This window comes from Centropristis striata, chromosome 5 (assembly GCF_030273125.1).
Source record: "Centropristis striata isolate RG_2023a ecotype Rhode Island chromosome 5, C.striata_1.0, whole genome shotgun sequence".
NCBI lineage: Eukaryota > Metazoa > Chordata > Actinopteri > Perciformes > Serranidae > Centropristis > Centropristis striata.
In genome coordinates this window covers 40,678,696-40,699,448 of record NC_081521.1, presented here as the reverse complement: position 1 = coordinate 40,699,448, position 20,753 = coordinate 40,678,696, and the positions used below count along the sequence as shown (strand labels likewise).

At 35.4% G+C, this 20,753-nt stretch overlaps 1 protein-coding gene across 2 annotated transcripts in view; it reads left to right on the top strand.

Annotated features, from left to right (window-relative positions):
* Positions 1-20,753, top strand: part of nup210 (nucleoporin 210) — an 83,747-nt gene that overhangs the window by 31,166 nt on the left and 31,828 nt on the right. For both annotated transcript variants that reach the window (XM_059333875.1, XM_059333874.1), the window contains exons 14-27: positions 1,497-1,642; positions 4,615-4,833; positions 6,044-6,217; positions 8,313-8,505; positions 9,853-9,959; positions 11,275-11,379; positions 13,396-13,497; positions 14,664-14,792; positions 15,842-15,969; positions 16,068-16,203; positions 16,290-16,352; positions 16,843-17,022; positions 17,934-18,014; positions 20,333-20,464. In XM_059333875.1, coding sequence (XP_059189858.1) covers positions 1,497-1,642; positions 4,615-4,833; positions 6,044-6,217; positions 8,313-8,505; positions 9,853-9,959; positions 11,275-11,379; positions 13,396-13,497; positions 14,664-14,792; positions 15,842-15,969; positions 16,068-16,203; positions 16,290-16,352; positions 16,843-17,022; positions 17,934-18,014; positions 20,333-20,464 — 1,895 coding nt within the window. The remainder of the gene's footprint in view (positions 1-1,496; positions 1,643-4,614; positions 4,834-6,043; positions 6,218-8,312; positions 8,506-9,852; positions 9,960-11,274; positions 11,380-13,395; positions 13,498-14,663; positions 14,793-15,841; positions 15,970-16,067; positions 16,204-16,289; positions 16,353-16,842; positions 17,023-17,933; positions 18,015-20,332; positions 20,465-20,753) is intronic.

Genomic DNA, 20,753 nt, shown 5'->3' with positions numbered 1-20,753 from the left:
ATCGGAGATCGGTTAAGACTGATGTCAAAATAATCGGTATCGGCATCAGCGTTAAAAAACCCGTATCGGTCGACCAGTAGCAGATGATCTGGATATTTTAGGATGGCCTTGAACATCTTGACAGGTCATCTCTCCACCACCTCCCCCAGTGTGTCCAACCTGGCTCCAACCACAGAACCAGCTCTTTAGACCAGTCTGACCAACTTATTATCCAGGTAAACACCTAGATACTTATAACTTGGCACCACCTCCATGTCCACCCCACAGGTATTCACTGGCTGAATTCGTACTGCCTTTTTAAAAATCCATTAAAGCACAAATGCAGGAAACGTTTTAATCAATTCACACCTTTTTAACTGCAGCTCCACAGTATGGAAGGAAGAATTATAGAATCATTGAATACAAAAATAACTTAAGGTAGACAAATCTGCATCAGCCACCCAAATACTGGAAACACTCCAGTTTTTATGGCTTTCAGAATGTCTTTCTCTGCAGTTTAATGTCTCAGTGTACTCTGAAATTACATTTAAAATTCTTTATTGAGCATGATAGAGTTTTGAAAGTAAAAAAAAGATTCAAAATCACATTTTATGTTGGACTAAAGGACTAAAAAAAGACACAAAATGACCAAAAAAAGACACCAAAAGACACAAAATGACCAAAAAAAGACACAAAATGACAAAAAAAGACACCAAAAGACACAAAATGACTAAAAAAAGACACAAAATGACAAAAAAGACACCAAAAGACACAAAATGACCAAAAAAAGACACAAAATGACAAAAAAGACACAAAATGACTAAAAAAAGACACTAAATGACTTACAAAGACACCAAAAGACACAAAATGACTAAAAGACACAAAATGACCAAAAAAAGACACAAAATGACAAAAAAAGACACCAAAAGACACAAAATGACTAAAAGACACAAAATGACCAAAGAAAGACACAAAATGACCAAAAAAAGACACAAAATGACTAAAAAAAGACACAAAATGACCAAAAAAAGACACAAAATGACCAAAAAAAGACACAAAATGACTTACAAAGACATGAAAATAATTCAAAAATGGACAAAACAGCCCAAGACTCCATAGAGTTAAGTTGTTAACCCATTTCTTGTTCCCTGAAAAAGGCCTACTTGTATAATTCTGAAATGTACGTTACACAAGAATTATAGAATCATTGAATACAAAAATAACTTAAGGTAGACAAATCTGCATCAGCCACCCAAATACTGGAAACACTCTGTTTTTATGGCTTTCAGAATGTCTTTCTCTGTTCTCAAGATTTACAGTTTTTCATTTTGGAATGTTGTATTATTAATCAGAAGAGAGTCTGGGACAAATAATAATAATAAGACCTTTCTGTACTCCATTGTGGTTTAAAATGGGAAGATAAATGAGTACACCTAGTGGAACAATTGTAGCTATTTGTACATTGTCATATTGCATTCTTGCTTACTCTTTGGCTTCCTCCGACCCTCATTGTCCAGGGAGGCTAGCTCCAGGCCAGGAGCACTGCAGCGGGGTGAGAGCCAAGGCCCTGGCCCCCGGCTACACCATCCTGACCGTCAGCTACACCCACGGCAACGTTCACCTCAGCGCCAAGATCACCATCGCTGCCTATCTTCCTCTCAGAGTGAGTCCAAAGTCCTTCCTGGGTTACGCTTGTCATGGATAGATAGATAGATAGATAGATAGATAGATAGATAGAGAGATAGAGATAGATAGATCACTTACTGACTTACTGACTTACTTACTGACTTACTTACTGACTTACTTACTGACTTACTTACTGACTTACTGACTTACTTACTGACTTACTTACTTACTTACTTACTGACTTACTTACTGACTTACTTACTTACTGACTTACTGACTTACTTACTGACTTACTTACTTACTTACTTACTGACTTACTTACTGACTTACTGACTTACTTACTGACTTACTTACTTACTTACTGACTGACTTACTTACTGACTTACTGACTTACTTACTGACTTACTTACTTACTGACTTACTTACTTACTTACTTACTTACTGACTTACTTACTTACTTACTTACTGACTTACTTACTGACTTACTGACTTACTTACTTACTGACTTACTTACTTACTGACTTACTTACTGACTTACTGACTTACTTACTGACTTACTTACTGACTTACTGACTTACTTACTGACTTACTTACTTACTGACTTACTTACTTACTGACTTACTTACTTACTTACTGACTTACTTACTTACTTACTGACTTACTGACTTACTTACTTACTTACTTACTGACTTACTTACTGACTTACTTACTTACTTACTGACTTACTTACTGACTTACTTACTGACTTACTTACTTACTTACTGACTTACTGACTTACTTACTGACTTACTTACTTACTTACTGACTTACTTACTGACTTACTTACTGACTTACTTACTTACTTACTTTATTCATCCCCGAAGGGAAATTCGGTTGTCACAGCAGTCCGGTATTCAAGTACAATAAAATACAATAGAATAAAATACTGAGGTAGCATAAATAAAAACAACAATAGAAAAAAACACAGAATAGAACAAGGACATTTAAGAAGTTAAAAAAGTTGGTAGCAAGGTTATAATAGTTTTGGATTTTTCATTAGTTTTAGTTTTAATTTCGTTGTCAGTTTTTGTTTTCAAATTCAGTTAGTTTTAGTTAGTTTTCAGAGTGAGTTCATTAGTTTTAATTAGTTTTTATTTTTTGAAAATGCTTGGTTTTAGTTTAGTTTTTATTAGTTTTAGTGTTAGTTTTAGGTTTTTTTTTGTAATGGGGTATTTGTTAGGTGCCAGATTCAATAAGGTCACAATATTAGTATTGTATTATAATAATAATAATAATAGTATTAGTAATAATAATAATAATATTATTATTATTAATTATATGTATATTATTATATATTATAGATATTATTATATATTATATATAGTATTATTAATTATTATTATTACTAATATTATTACTAGTAATATTATTAGTATAATAATAATAATATTATTATTATTAATAATTATATATATTATTATTATATATATAATATATAATATATATAATATATATTATTAATAATTATATATATTATTACTAATTATTATTATTACTAATAATAATAATATAGTATAATCCATGCATAATTATCCATGCATAATATAGTAATATAGTATATAGTATAATATAGTAATAATATAGTATTGTATAATATTAGTATTATAAATTTCCTTTATTTCCTCTGTCTGATCCATCTCAGCCCCAATAAATTTACTAAGTCATAAAACCAGATGGATTAAATAGATTTAATATCAACCAAAAGAATTACGTATGAAAAAAGTTGACAAAGACGAAAACAAAGGATATTTTCACTATAATTTCAGTTAGTTTTAGTTAGTTTTGTAACCACAAAATACAGTTTCAGTTAATTATCGTTTTTATTTTTATTTCAGTTAACAAAAATGTTTTTTCAATTCTAGTTTTTGTTATTCCGTTAGTTTTCATTAACTATAATAACCTTGGTCCAAAGTCCTTCTTGGGTTCCGCTTGTCATGAACTTTGAGATGTTTCCTTTCAGCCTCTTAATGGATATTTCCAAAGGCCCTCCAGAACTAATTTCCTCCTGGGTAATATTAAGTTGTTTATTTAATAGGATACTTCTTTTTGAATGCTACGAGGCATCTGCAGGGTGTAATTATCTTGAACTTTACCTGAAGTCTTTGTTGTGATTTGCTTTTTTTCTTTCAACTCTCCTCAAAGCACCAATTAGCTTTTGTCTTCGAAAGGAACAAACTCACTCATGCACACACACACACACACACGTGCACGTTCACACACACACGTGCACGTTCATACACACTGTGTCTCCTTGCAGTCAATGCAGATTTGCGATGATCAGCAAGTGTTTCAAATTTTCTCCTCCTGGGTTTCCTCTGTGCATTTTAATTATGCATTATACACTCGTTGCTCTCATTTGTTTTCTGCACCCAGGCTCTCGGACTGCACGGCAACAAAATCACTCCCAGTACTTAATTTAACAGGATGACATGTATTCTGATGAGGTGACCAAGTCTCCTATCATGAAGCATTTTGTCAGACCTGAACCACTGACAGCTTTGGTTCTTCCTGCATATTACATCCCAGTTATCAGTGGAGTAACATGCTCTTTGATGCACCACTTTTTAGGTCATGTATTTCTTTAATCGTGGGATTGAGTAGTATTCTTCAAAATATTGCAGACATTTTTGTGATGTTTCTTCACTTGTTTTGCCCTGGCAGCTAAAGGTTGACCTAATTTTGTTCCTTTGCTGTGAAATACGCTGGATTTGAGCTTAACATTTCCACAGCTTAGTTTCTCTTAACACTAGAAAGGCCCAGCTGATAGATATACTGTTCTCTGCATAAATACCTGCTTTCATTTTTCATTTGAGATATATTTCTTTTAGAAATGTCCCTCTATGATATTTTGCACACCTACTTTCTCTGTTTATTACTTAATTGTTCCCCCAAATATGTAGACATTTGTAAAAGCTTTCTGATTTTTGTCCTGCTGTAACGTTTCACGATAAAATGTTGTTGTTTTTGCAGGCGATTGACCCTGTATCTGTTGCCGTGGTGACTCTGGGATCTTCTAAAGACATGTTGTTTGAGGGCGGGCCTCGGCCTTGGGTTTTAGAGCCCTCAAAGTTCTTTTGCCACTTGAGCGCTGAGGATGAGTCCAGTGTGAGCCTCACTCTGACCAGTCCCTCATCCCACAACTACAACCAGCACTGGGTCAGAGCCTCCTGCAGGGCCCTGGGAGAGCAGGTGGGACCTATCTGCTGAAATGTTTCACTATTTACACTTCAAGAATTGTATGCTTACATTGCACAACTTGTTTCTTGTACCTTGAGAATAATGGCTTGAAATCGTACCTTTTAAGGTGCCAGAGTGTGTGTGTGTGTGTGTGTGTGTGTATATATATACACTACTGGTCAAAAGTTTTAGAACACTCCAACTTTTCCAGAATTTAATTGAAAATTATGCAGTTTACTGTCTCAGTGTACTCTGAAATTAATGCACATTTGCAACATTTAAAATTCTTTATTGAGCATGATAGTGTTTTGAAAGTAAAAAAAGATTCAAAATCACATTTTATGTTGGACTTAAGGATTAAAAAAAAGACACAAAATGACAAAAAAAGATATGAAAAGAATTAAAAAATGGACAAAATAGCCCAAGACTCCATAGAGTTAAGTTGTTAACCCATTTTTTGTTCCCTGAAAAAGGCCTACTTGTATAATTCTGAAATGTACATTATTTTCCAGTTTTGGTTAAGCTTACCTTTTTTTATTTACCTCTGGCAGTTCACCACTTACCTTTGTACCCTTTCAAGCTGTTCATTTGACTTGAACTGCTTGAATTTCAATAAAAAACTGGAAAAATTGGGGTGTTCTAAAACTTTTGACCGGTAGTGTATATCCTTTATTTAACCAGGTAAAAGTCTTGTTGAGATTTAAAAAAAATCTCTTCCAAAAGAGACCTGGCCAAGAAAGCAGCGTAAAAAGTGACAAGTTACAACATTTAAACACAGTTAACATAAACAATTAAATACAAATACAGCCATCACAACAACACTTGCGACCACAATTTTGAGCTAGCATTGATACGCTAATGGCTACTCTTGTAGCTGTAACAAGCAGCGCCGCTAGCATCAGTTAGCCGCTAGCATCAGTTAGCCGCTAGCTTTCGCTAATGACCGAATTTCACCCCTTTCCTGCATTTCCCAACAAAGAAATAAGAGTTATCAGAACTATTGTCCCTTGTTGTGAACCCCAACTTAAAGATATAAGTAACAACAACTCACCAACTTGTTTTTGAGCAGACAACTGGCTTCCTTTGTTGTGCTAACTTACATTATTGCCCTAAATGTCAATAATTTATATTTCCAAGTTTTACCAACTTCAATCACTGTTTTAGGCCAAAAAAATACAAGTTGGCTTTTTTTGCAGTGTATTCATATCTCACTATTGTTCAGGTGTTGGAGGTGATGGTGGGAAACAAAGCCACTGTAACTAATCCATTCCCTGCTGTGGAGCCGGCAGTTGTCAAGTTTGTATGTGCCCCTCCGTCCCGCCTCACACTGGCCCCGGTCTACACCAGCCCCCAGCTGGACCTGACCTGCCCACTGCTGCAGCAGAACAAACAAGTGGTATGTATGCATTTACTGTTTAAATCCTGGGATTTGTTTTGCATTGAGAGCTCTAAAATCAAATCTCTTTTATGCCATTTTTCTTTGAAAACATACACTTTTTTCAGGTGCATCTTAATAAATTAAAAATATCATGGAAAAGTCCATTTCCAGCCCCAACCAAGTATTGAGTCATATAGATGGAAATACGTTTCAGAGGCCAACATTTCCATATTAAACATACTTTTTATAATTGGTCTTTTGAAATATTCAATTTTTTTGAGACACTGGATTTTAGGTCTTCATTAAATGAAAGCTATAATCATTATAATTAGAAGAAATTAAGTAAATTAAGACATGGAATGTTTCACTCCGTTTGTGAACCTATATAGTGTGTTATTTCCACTTTTTTAATTGAATTACTGACATAAATAAACTTTCTATGATATTCTAATTTGTTGAGATGCACCTGTAGTTACACTAAAACCCTCGTCCTCCCTCACCGATTGCATCTCTGAAATAAGAACCTGGTTCACCTTAAACTTCCTTAAATTAAACAGTAATAAAACAGAGGTTCTCCTCATTGGCACCAAATCCACTATATCCAAAACCGACAGCTTTTCCCTCAATATTGACAACTCCTCCCCCAGGTTAAGAGTCTGGCTGTCATCCTTGGCAGTACTTTCAATCCCATATCAATAACATTACATTAACATTATCAATAACATTATCTGCTCTGCCAACTTCCACCTACCAAACATCAATCGCCTCCGCTCTTGGATTTTGGATTAAGTGCTTGTAAATGCTTGAAATTCTTACTGTATTTCTCTTTCAATCTGACTATAGATAACCGAATTCTAAATGCAAAAATATATATAAACTGAATAGCCTATAGCCCAGCTGTTCTCAACCTTGGGGTCGGGACCCCAATTGGGGTCGCGAGATGATTTCTGGGGGTCGCCAAATCATTTTGGAAGTCAGCTGTCTCCACTGTGTTAAAGTGTTCATGTGTTTTAGTGTTTTTGGTCACTTAATGTCTTTTTTTGGTCATTTTGTGTCCTTTTTTGATCATTTTGTGTCTTTTTTCGATCATTTTGTGGTCAATTTGTGTCTTTTTTTGGTCATTTTGTGTCTTTTTTTGATCATTTTGTGGTCAATTTGTGCCTTTTTTGGTCATTTTGTGTCTTTTTTAGTCATTTTGTGTCTTTTTCGATCATTTTGTGGTCAATTTGTGTCTTTTTTTGGTCATTTTGTGTCTTTTTCGATCAATTTGTGGTCAATTTGTGCCTTTTTTGGTCATTTTGTGTCTTTTTTTAGTCATTTTGTGTTTTTTTTTTGGTAATTTTGTTTCTTTTTTGGTAATTTTGTGTCTTTTTTTGGTCATTTTGTGTCTTTTTTTATCATTTTGTAGTCAATTTGTGTCTTTTTTGTTTGAGATTGTGTTCAGTGAGCGGGGGTCGCGGACAACATGCATGTTAAAATCGGGGTCGCGACTCAAAAAGGTTGAGAACTACTGCTATAGCCTATCTGAAATGAAGACCGCTCCGCCTGCGTCTTCTTGTTTTTGAGATGTTTCTTTGCCGGTTGATGATTTTTTTTTAGCTTACTTTTGCTCCTAGCCCCTAGATTCCAATACCAGTATGTTTTATGAGATTAGCAAACAACTTTTAGTTGTTAAAAGTGTAATACCATTGCTGGTGGTATGGTTAAGTAAAATTACCCCTTTTAGTATCAAAGTACTCATCTAAAACATGCCATTCACAACCGTTGAAAGGTCCTGGAAAAGCTTGAAAATGGACCTTGAAAGTCCTTAAAAAGTGCTTGAATTTGACCATTGAAAATGTGTACAAACCCTGTCATTACCACCCCAACTCGGAAATATTGACTCACTCCCCCATTTCAAATTACAACTCAAAACACATCTGTTTAAAACTGCCTATTCCCTGTGATGACAATTGCCCATTGTATTGTTCTTAATTTAGTGTATTTTATTGTTGTTTCTTTTCTATTTTGTACGGTGTCCTTGAGTGCCAAGAAAGGCGCCTTCCAAATAAAATGTATTATTATTTTATTATTATTAGTAATAAAAAGAGGCATCTGGCTACCTTTTTTCCAGGTCCCTGTTTCAAATTACCGAAATCCCATTTTGGACTTGGCTGCTTTTGATCAACAAGGAAGGAAGTTCGACAACTTCAGCTCTCTGAGCATCTTGTGGGAGTCGACCATGGAGAGTCTGGCCAGCATTGAGCCCACATGGCCCATGGAGCTCCAGCTGTTCCAGGATGGCAACAAACAAATGAAACTTCACGGTAAGGCCCCATTCACACGGGTGAAAACGACAAAATATTTTATGTGAAGTGCCTTTCGTTTAGACGGTGACGGCGTTTTGGGGGCTTAAAGACGCAAAAATCTGAAACCACCCTCCAAAGTGTAAAAGTTAGATCCTCTCCTCCGTAGCGTGTCGTCTACACTGACAAGACACAAAACTCTGATCTGATCTGCTCACGTCACGTATGTGTTTACGTCACATACATGCTCCAGGACAGGAAATAAAGAAACGTGGGATTATTTCCATGGTGGGACCTTCAAGCTGCTCTGGCAGCTCTAATAAACTTACAGGAGTCTTTCCACCAAATGTCCAGGATATGTACAGATAGTATTAGTGAACAGAGAAGGATCTGGAATTACCTCCATCACATTCTGGATGCAGCGATTGGTGGGAGGAGCCAGACGGCTGTGAACGAGACCTGGGAGATCTAGTGATGGTGGAGAACTTTGTGGAAGGAGTCAGTAATGGACACAAAATGACAAAAAAAAGACACAAATTGACCACAAACAGACACAAATGGACAAAAAAAAATGCAAAATAGCCCAAAAAAAGACACAAAATAACGGAAAAAGACACAAAATGACCAAAAAAATACACAAAATGGCCAAAGACAAAAATTGACCACAAAGGTCGCAAAATAAGCAAAAAAAGAGACACAAAATGAGCAAAAAAGACACTAAATGACCGAAAAAGATGCAAAATAACCAAAGAAAAGACACAAATTGACCACAAAAAGATGCAAAATGGCCAAAAACCAGTCAGACGGCTTTGGAGGAGACCTGGGAGATCTAGTGATGGTGGAGAACTTCGTGAAAGGAGTAGCTGATGAAAATGTGTGGCGTGAAAACTTCTGCATGCCCAAAGATGCTCTTATGGCTTTAAGTGATGCCGCCTGGCTGCATACAATCACATTTCACACACTTTTGCGTCACCGTATGCAGCAGATTTCCTCCTGAAAACGCTCGTCTGAACGAGGAATAAAAAGTGAAGACGAGACGCCACTTTAGTGTCTTCTGTTCAGACCGTCATCATGTGAACGGGGCCTCAAGCATTGTGACTTGCCTTAAAATGTCCCTAGTTGTTTTCAAGAAGGAGTGGGTTGTCGGCTTAACTTAAACTCTTTTGTTTAGACATTTGGAAAGTAATGAGGCAAAGGCAGGAGAGAAAGCTCTGGCAGCTTTTAATTCTGAGGCAGTGGAGGCAGACAGGAAATTACTGGGAATACATTTTTGTTGTGTCTTTGCAGTCTGTTTCTATAGATTAGTAATGGGAAATACTTTGGAGTATTGTTTGTGTAATTACTGTGTTTTTTTTTTGTCCGGGGCAGGACGACAGACCGTTCTTGTCCATCATCAAACAGGCATTGCTTCCATCACGGCGACAGCTCTGGGTTACCAGGTTTTACATCTCGCAGCAGCTAAAGTTCCCAGTCCAGTAAGTGACGCAACCACTGAAACATGTCAAAAACAGTTTTTAACTTCCTCTAGAAAGCAGAAGCAGGAGAATGCAATTCAAATTCAAATAACTGTAGAAATGTTTTTCCCGTTCTTCTGTGAAAGTTTGTCTCCCAGTGAGATCTTTTTTGAATGAATGAATGCTTTGAATGCTTTATTTCGGTTACAAAAAACAACAAAAACAAACAAAACAAAGACAGCAAAATAAAATCATGTTTTTTACAAAAGAATTCATCAGACAGCAACCGAAAAAGGACCAGGCTGAAGCCCCACTAAAGGCTTATTTTTGCCTCTCCTGTACTATCTACATGCTTATACATTACATTATATACATTACATTAACTGAGTAATTCACATTGTTACAAAACACATGATACCTTAAACTGAAAAATCAAATTCAATCAAATTTCATTGTAACCCTTCATCATTTTAGATTTTAAAGTCTTCTATTTAGTCTTCTTTTTAACAAAATACTGATCTGATTGCGGTGGAATTGTTTTGCATTGAAATAAATTTGCTGTTTGGAGTCAGAAGGCAGATTTCAGTGATGCTGTTTTCCAATAAACATGCACCTACACATGATAATTAAGCTTTTAGTCTTGATCTGTTGTTCTGTTCCTGCAACTTACCAAGGTTATTATAGTTAACGAAAATTAACAAAATTACAAAAACTAGAATTGAAAAAACATTTTCGTTAACTGAAATAAAAATAAAAACAAGAGTTTTTAAAAAAACGATAACTAACTGAAACTGTATTTTGTGGTTACAAAACTAACTAAAACTAACTGAAATTATAGTGAAAATGTTCTTAGTTTTTGTCTTTGTCAACTTTTTTCATACGTAATTCTTTTGGTTGATATTAAATCTATATAATCCATCTGGTTTTATGACTTAATAAACTTATTGGAGCTGAGATGGATCAGACAAAGGAAACAAAGGAAACATTTATTGTGACCTTATTGAATCTGGACCCAACAAATACCCCATTACAAAAAAAACTAAAACTAACACTAAAACTAATAAAAACTAAACTAAAACTAAGCATTTTCCAAAAAATAAAAACGAATTAAAACTAATGAACTCACTCTTAAAACTAACTAAAACTAACTGAATTTGAAAACAAAAATTGACAACGAAATTAAAACTAAAACTAATGAAAAATCCAAAACTATTATAACCTTGCAACTTACCTCCTTTTTCCTTTACAATCACCCATTACCAGCATATTGTATTCTATGTCGGTATAGTGGTCACATTTGTTACATTAACACTAATTATTTTCTTCTCCTGCACAGTATGACCCTTTGACCCCAGTCTCAGCCACTCTGGAGCTGCTGTTGGTTGAAGATGTGAAGGTTTCTCCTGACACAGTTACCATTTACAACCACCCAGATGTGCGGGTAAGTGACATCACCGGATTATCTCTTTACCCCTGCAAGTATAAACACTGATGGACACACAGGCAGTTTGGTCGAATGCCACTGGAGACATGTTAAATAAATTACAATGTATACAGAATAGAGCTGCCCGCACAATACTAAAGTGTGACTACAGGACAAATATTATCTCTATGCACAAGGAACTTAATTGGTTATTGGTCAAAGACAGACTATTGTACTCACTGCTAATTGTTATTAGAAATATATCTGTCCTAAAAGCACCTTTTATTTTGTTGAAAAACCTTGCTTTTAGTGCAGAGAGTGATAAATATATCAGCAGACATGCAGCTGTAGGAAACTTTACATTACCTAAAGCAAGATCTAACGCCATCAAGCGCACGTTTCTGTATAGAGGTATGAAAGAGTGGAATTCACTGCCTAAAAATATCAAACTCACCACTAACATAAAGCAATTCAAAATATTAATAAAACAGTATTTATCAAAATAAGAAAACATGGTATATTTATATGTATGCAGTATATTTCTATAGATATGTGTTATTATAATGTATATGCTGTAGAACGAAGGTGTATATACAACATATGTATTGTGTTAGTAGATTTTGTAATGATGTATACATATATGTAGAAATGTGTGTAATATGGATTAATATGTGAGTAATTTTTGTTTTGTTTTATTTATTTTTATTATGTTTTGTGTTTTAACTGTATATTTGATACTGTTGGACCCCAGGAAGAATAGCTGTGGCTTTGCTGCAGCTAATGGGGATCTTAATAATAAACTAAACTAAACAGGCTTTCCATGGCTTATTTTATGGAAAGTAAAATTGTATTTAATATTTTGTTATAATAATAATCTTATTATACAGTTGACCAATCCAAGGTGTATTTCTGGGAAATGCCAGTCCTATATGTAGAAACACTGGTATTTGTGTGTTTTATAGGAAGTGTATAAGCACTGTTTTTTATAGACAGATAGATAGATAGATATACTTTATTTATCCCAAGCTGGGAAATTACAGTGTAGCAGCAGCATTACACACAGAGACAATGACAACACAATTAAATAAAAAGAACAACCTAGGCATACTTCAAGCAATAAAATATAAGAATACAATAAAATTCAATAAAATGTAATGTAAAAATAAAAATAAAGTGTCTAAAGAAGGAGTATGTATTTAGGAGTAGAATTCCAGTGCAGAATAAATATGAATATGCAGTATAAAATGTTGGTGCTATTATTTATTAGATGCTTTTTGGTTGAATTTGCATAAGCACTTTTTTTTTAATATTAGGTGATATAACGCCTTTTTCACTGTTTGTTTTATGTACTATATGTGATTGTATATCTTTTTGGATGTTGGAGTCTGAAAAGTTTTGATTGATTGATAAAATGCTGTGGTGGAATAACACATTCAAAGTGAAAATGTATAACTGTCCACGATGAAAAACCGCTAGGATTTTAAACCAGGCATATTATCTGATAGCATGTTACTTCAGTTTATAGCAAATTATCTGAAGGGTTAATTACACAAGTTGCTAACATGACAAAATAAAGCTACACTAAGTCAGTAAATGCCCTTAAGGCAGTACACTTCCACTGCAATGGATATTATTTAGGCTTTTAATCAAGCAGAACAAAGAATGGAAATTAATTTAATCACTGGTAACTGAATGAATTGAAACGTTAATAATCATCGCTCTGGGACAGTGAAGTATTATAGCTCTCTTCCCTCAGCGGGCCTCCCTCTCCTAATCCTGTGCAGTGATATAGAAGAGGTGTTTGGCAGGCGTGGGGGTTAAATAACATCTAGTGACCTGTGTAAGAGGATTGTAAAGAGAAAGTGTGGTCAGAGGTCCTCTTTCATGTCTCGTACACGGCCGAGCCGACTGTCAGAAAGAAATTACAGCGAGTTGGGATGTTTTTTTCTGAATCCTCATGCAATGTGTAATCATTTCAGTCACATAATCATTTTCATTTCTGTCGCCAAGCATTAACTGTGTTTTGTTTTGCAGACTAACTTGGCCCTGCGAGAAGGTTCAGGGCACTTTTTCGTCAATACCAGCGTTAAAGGGATAGCAGACGTTGTATTCCAGGAGGCTCAAGGAACGGCTCAGGTGAGAATCGGAGTTGGTACGGGTATAAAAGTATAAAAAGTGCTTTGATTTTGGATAAAGTGCTTGTAAATGCTTGAAATTCTTACTGTATTTCTCTTGCAATCTGACTATATCCATCTATAGACTATAAATAATCACATGTTCAATGTAAAAAATAATGAGTAGCCTATCTGAAATGAAGACCGTTCCTCCTAGAAGTGTAACACCATCGCTGCTGGTATGGTTCAGTGAAATCTCCCACTTTTAGTACGTAAGTACTCATCTAAAACAGCTATTCTCAACCTTGGGGTCGGGACCCGCATTGGGGTCGCGAGATGATTTCTGGGGGTCGCCAAATCATTTTGGAAGTCAGCTCTGTCTCCACTGTGTTAAAGTGTTCATGTGTTAATGTGTTTTAGTCTTTTTGGTCACTTAATGTCTTTTTTTTTTTGTCATTTTGCGTTTTTTTTTTTGTCATTTTGTGTCTTTTCTGGTCATTTTGTGACCTTTTTTGGAAATGTTGTGGTCAATTTGTGTCTTTTTTGGTCATTTTGTTTCCTTTTTTTGGTCATTTTGACTTTTTTAGTCATTTTGTGCCTTTTTGGGTAATTTTGTTTCTTTTTTGGGTAATTTTGTGTCTTTTTCTAGTCAATTTGTGTCTTTTTTGGTCATTTTGTGTGTTTTTTTGGTCATTTTGTGTGTTTTTTGATTATTTTGTGTCTTTTCTGGTCATTTTGTGTCTTTTTTTGGTCAATTTGTGTCTTTTTTCGTCATTTTGTTTCTTTTTTGGGTGATCTGAACTGTGCGTGTGAGATTGTGTTCAGTGAGCGGGGGTCGTGGACAACATGCATGTTAAATCGGGGGTCGTGACTCAAAAAGGTTGAGAACTACTGGTCTAAAACATGCAATTTACAACAGGTGTAAGATACTGGAAAAGCTTGAAAATTGACCTTAAAAGTCCTTGAAAAATGCTTGAATTTGACCACTGCTAACGTGTACGAAGCTTCTGGACTGTGATGGGATTAGTTCATACACAATTTTGATACACCCACACTGTGGATTTCCAGGAATTCCACACCTGGATTATGGATTAAAGTACAACACTACTCAAAATTGCCCCATTGAATGTGGATAATCGAGATTCTGCCGGTTATATATCATCGCTGTGATTTGCTGTCTGTGCTCAGGTCTCCCCCGTCTACCCAGGAGAGGTGAAGGTGATGGTTCACGACCTTTGTCTGGCGTTTCCAGCACCTGCCAAGGCCACAGTCCATGTTTCTGACATCCTGGAGGTTTATGTGAGAGTTGTTGACAAGGTGAGTCCCAGCCCCCCTAATCCATCATTTCGAAAGGGTCCAGACACGGCTTGACTCGCTGATCCCTATTATCAGTACCCAACATTCCTGGGATGCCTCAATGACGTCTGCCCACTAAATATGGTCTTCTTTTTTTTGTTTTTGAACTTCTTTCGGTAACACTTTACAATAACCATCTAAGTGATGTTTATAGATGGTTTATAAACCAATTATTATTAACCATTTACAAAATTCTATTCATATTTAATCTTTAAATGTTTTCAAGCAATTTCTTAAAGGTATACGAATCATTTTGAAATCATTTACATATTTAATATGGTGTAAAAAATGTTATAATGAGTGTAAAGCTATTAATAAACTAATAATTATGTTTGTTTATGGTAAAGTAATCTATTTGGCATTTATAAATTATAGTTCAACATTATTACATTTTCTATTCACCATTCTAAATGGTCTATATATGGTTTATAAATGATGATTAAACATTAATAAACTACCTGTTTACCATTTATAAATGGTCTATTTACCATCTATAAATGATGGTTATTGTAAAGTGTTACCCTTCTTTCTATTTCCTTTTCTCCAGGTGCAGTCATACATTAACAAATTCAAAGAAACAGAGTCTGGCATCCCAACAATATCCAGACAGAGTCCGTATTTGAAAGTGGGCAGTGGCGCTCATTAAGCGAGAAAATTAATATACAGTGTACAAACATTCATTATTCATATTTGAATGGCGAGGGAGGAAAAAATAAAATAGTTAAAGAATAATAAATAAATCAAACAAAAGCAAAACACACACATATAGAACACATCAATCAGATCAAAAGTCATATCCGTTAACAAAATGTGAAGTAATTGGGGACCATTTAGTCAGGAATACATCAGTTTTCAAGTGTAACCTTGCAGAATATGGTCTTCTTCTAGCACTTAGCAGAACAATTTTCATGAAAGTCAGCCCGTCTTGAATGGGCATCATTAGGTCTGCCCTGCCTGGGAACCAAAATGGTGATTTCCCTAATGATTGATATCATTCATCTGTATTGCAGGTGGAGATTGGCAAGTCTGTCAGAGCTTATGTCAGAGTTTTGGATGATAATAAGAAGCCCTTCCCAGTCAGCTATTTCCATTTCATGAATCTTAAACTCAAGGCAGCTTCTGCAATCGTCTCTCTAAAGTAAGTAATGTGAAACTCGGTGTTTAGATTGAGGATGTAGGTGTTGCAAGGCTTAGTGTAAATTTCAAAATGTCTTTTTTTTAATATTTTTTTTGCAGACCATTAGCGGAGTCTGCAGAACACGACACAGCCGTATTCGTGGTGAAAGGTGTTTCTATTGGTCAGACCACGCTGTCAGCTGTTGTTGTGGATAAACATGGGAAGAAAATTGCATCTGCACCTCAGCAATTTGAGGTATAATTTTGTGTGAATTTCTAAAATGTCAGTTTTGGATTTTGACCCTTGCATATTTAACCTTTTTTTTTCCTTTTCACTTCTAGGTATTCCCACCATTCAAACTCATACCACGGAAAATGACTCTGTTAATTGGAGCAATGATGCAGGTATGTATAATGTTGATGCTTCAGCTTTGTCTGGAAACATCTGGCCTCATTTTATCTTGCCAAAAGAGTTCATCTGGTCCTCAGTTTATCTTCCAAGAGAGTCTCTGCCAGGACTCTTCTGGAAGATGACGTTACCCTAATTACTCTTGGTTTAAAAATCCAACTCGCCTTTCATTCGCCTCAACTCGTGCTTTAATTAGAAAGCGTTTACCATCCAGCCAAGAGATTTCCTAATTGCTGAACATTAAACTCTGCAATACGCATGACTGCACATTATTTGTGTTGGATATCCATTTTTCTAACCCGGAGTTCTTTAATACACAGAGGATAATGTCTTTCAGCAAATTATTATCAGACACTGCATTGATGAAAACTAGTGACTAAACTGTCAGTGTTGTCAGGATCACTCATAGAAGAGTGATGATAATTCCTTCTCTCGTTTCTCTCGTTTCTAACTCTCCCTCCCCTTTTCAATCCCTGTCATTCATAGATCACATCTGAGGGTGGCCCTCAGCCTCAGTCCAATATCCTTTTCTCTATTTCCAACGAGGAAATAGCTTCTGTTAACGGCATCGGCCATGTCAGGGGTGTTACCATCGGTAATGTCACTGTGACAGGACTGGTCCAAGCTGTTGATGCCGAGACTGGGAAGCTTGTTGTTGTGTCTCAGGTAAATATATATATATATATAGATGATAATGTGGGCCAGTATATCTCTTAGATTTCACAGTGAAAAGTTATCCCTTGCACAATCTAGTGTGTAAACAAAAGAGTGTTTTCTGCAAAAAGGACAGCTTTAAGAATACTTTTTTACCTCCTGCAATTGCACTTTATAGCTACTCCCCTTTTAGTAAGGACAGAAGAATATTTATTTAAACTTTAGCTTAAGCTGCTTATACTGTATGTATACATCAAACTGTATGTTTGCACCTGTATATTTGCACACCTGTTTATTTACACACCTGTATATTTGCACACTTGCTGTAACTGTTATCTATGAGTAACTACTACTGCTACTAATGCACATGGACCATCCATTCCACTGTTTCTATACTAGGCTATGTATTGTGGACTCATGTTTTGTATAGGTGGAATATGTATATATACAGTACAGGCCAAAAGTTTGGACACACCTTCTCATTCAATGCGTTTTTCTTTATTTTCATGACTATTTACATTGTAGATTCTCACTGAAGGCATCAAAACTATGAATGAACACATGTGGAATTATGTACTTAACAAAAAAGTGTGAAATAACTGAAAACATGTCTTGTATTTTAGATTCCTCAAAGTAACCACCCTTTGCTTACTAGAATATAAGACATGTTTTCAGTTATTTCACACTTTTTTTGTTAAGTACATAATTCCACATGTGTTCATTAATAGTTTTGATGAATCTACAATGTAAATAGTCATGAAAATAAAGGAAACGCATTGAATGAGAAGGCGTGTCAAAACTTTTGGCCTGTACTGTACATGTGTTGTGTGTATGTTGGCTGCTGGAACACCTACATTTCTCTGCTGGGATGAATAAAGTATATCTTATTATCTTATTATTATTATTATCTCTTGTGTCCACAGGATCAAGTTGAAGTTGAGGTTGTGCAGTTGGTGGCCATACGAATCAGAGCTCCTATCACAAGAATGAAGACAAAAGCACAGGTATGAATATTTGAGAGAATTACAATATACAGAGTTCGTACGGGTGCTTGAAATCCTTGAAAATGCTTAAATTTAAACGATGTATTTTCAAGGTTTAAAGTGCTTCAAGGATTTTGGATAAAGTGCTTGTAAATGCTTAAAATTCTTCCTGTATTTCTCTTGCAATCTGACTATATCCATCTATAGACTATAGATAATCACATGTTCAATGTAAAAAATAATGAGTAGCCTATCTGAAATGAAGACCGTTCCTCCTAAAAGTGTAATACCATCGCTGTTGGTATGGTTCAGTAAAATCTCCCCCTTTTAGTATGCAAGCACCCATCTAAAACATGCAACTTACAACAGGTGTAAGATACTGGAAAAGCTTGAAAATTTACCTTAAAAGTACTTGAAAAATGCTTGAATTTGACCACTGCTAAAGTGTACGAACCCTGAATATAGAAATGACCTCAAATCTAGATATTACTGCTTACTGTAACCTTAATCAACCCTTTTTCCTCTCTGACGTTTCTCATTTTGAGTTTATTGATTAATTGAAAGTTTAATCACTAGAACAACTTGACACGGTGCTGAGCTGCATTTCAAATTTATCCTCAGGTTCCCTTTCAGATTAATACCACTTGAAGAACTCCTGTCGCCACTAAAAAAGACAATAATTGGCTCCATGTGTGTCTCCAAGGGTTAACAGTAGGGATGGGAATAATTAATCGATGATAGATTAATGGTCATTAAGAACCTCATGGAATTTTTAATCAACCTGTGTATTTTTTCATTTTAATTTTCTCTCCGACTGTGTGAAACACGGCCGAGCGTTCAATTCTGCGGCTGTAAGTGAATAAACCAATGAGCTGAGAATTAAGTTAGATAAGGCTAAAGTTTGCAAACTGAAAGTCGCAATAACAATTATAAAACACACAGAAATACAAGATTATTAATTTGAGTAAAACTAGTTTAATGTATCAAACCTTTCTAGCATGAATTACTAGGTTTAAATTGATCCAAAACTTATTTAAACACACTTAAATATGCAAGATTACTGTGAAAATAATAATAATCTTAGTTTTACTATTATCTACTATTTTACTATATCTTTTCATCCTTTCAAAATAAGAGTGTCCATTATCAAAACAGGCTTTTGCATAGTACTATATATATATATACAGTACAGGCCAAAAGTTTGGACACACCTTCTCATTCAATGTGTTTCCTTTATTTTCATGACTATTTACATTGTAGATTCATCAAAACTATTAATGAACACATGTGGAATTATGTACTTAACAAAAAAGTGTGAAATAACTGAAAACATGTCTTATATTCTAGTAAGCAAAGGGTGGCTACTTTGAGGAATCTAAAATACAAGACATGTTTTCAGTTATTTCACACTTTTTTGTTAAGTACATAATTCCATGTGTTCATTCATAGTTTTGATGCCTTCAGTGAGAATCTACAATGTAAATAGTCATGAAAATAAAGAAAAACGCATTGAATGAGAAGGTGTGTGTCCAAACTTTTGGCCTGTACTGTATATATATATATATATTTATTTTTTAAAATTATTATTATTATTATTATTATTATTATTATTTTTTATTTTTTTTTCTTATTTGCCCATGTATGCCTGTTTTTATACATACTGCAGTATGTATAAAAACATATCGATTATCGATAAATTAATGTTCTAGAGCAGCTATTCTCAACCTTGGGGTCAGGACCCCAATTGGGGTCGCGAGATGATTTCTGGGGGTCGCCAAATCATTTTGGAAGTCAGCTCTGTCTCCACTGTGTTAAAGTGTTCATGTGTTCATGTGTTTTTGTCTTTTTGGTCATTTTGTGTCTTTTTTTTTCAATTTTTTGGTAATTTTGTGTCTTTTTTGGTCATTTTGTGTCTTTTTTTTTTATCATTTTCTGTCATTTTGTGTCTTTTTTGGTCATTTTGTGTCTTTTATTGGTCAATTTTTTGGTCATTTTGTGTCTTTTTTTGGTCCTTTTGTGTCTTTTTTGGTCATTTTGTGTCTTTTTTTAGTCATTTTGTGTCTTTTATTGGTCAATTTGTTTCTCTTTTGGGCCATTTTGTGTCTTTTCTGACAAATTCCTGAGTTTGTATGATCTGAACTGTGCGTTTGAGATTCTGTTCAGTGAGCGGGGGTCGCGGACAACATGCATGTTAAATTGGCGGTCACGACTCAAAAAGGTTGAGAACTACTGCTCTAGAGAATGGAGTTGGCACTTTTAGTTAACAGGTGATTTCAGTGCTGTCTGTTGGTGATATTGTACTCACTGATCGTCTTCTTTCATCTCCTCTCCTTCTCTAGATGCCTGTATATGTGATGGGTCTGACCAATAGTCAAACACCCTTCTCTTTTGGCAACGCTGTCCCAGGCCTCACCTTCACCTGGTCCACCACCAAGAGAGACATTCTGGACGTGCAGCCCAGACACATGGAGGTACGCTGCACTCAGGATCTCTGCAGTTGCATTTGATCTCCCTGCCAGCTTCTGCCAGTGAACCATTCCTATTTTTGGCTCCTGTTGTCCCTTCGATTCTTTTATCAGATTGATTCGAGATGTGCTGTCCCTGCGTTACATTATGATTAAAAAAAAAACCCCCAGCATCTGCCTTGTCTCTGCCTCCTTGTCAGCCTCTGCCTTGTTTCCCTGCTTCCTCATCACTGTTGCCATTTGATTTGATTTGCTGCTGCTATTTTTGCCGTTCTCATAATGGTGCCTGTCTCTT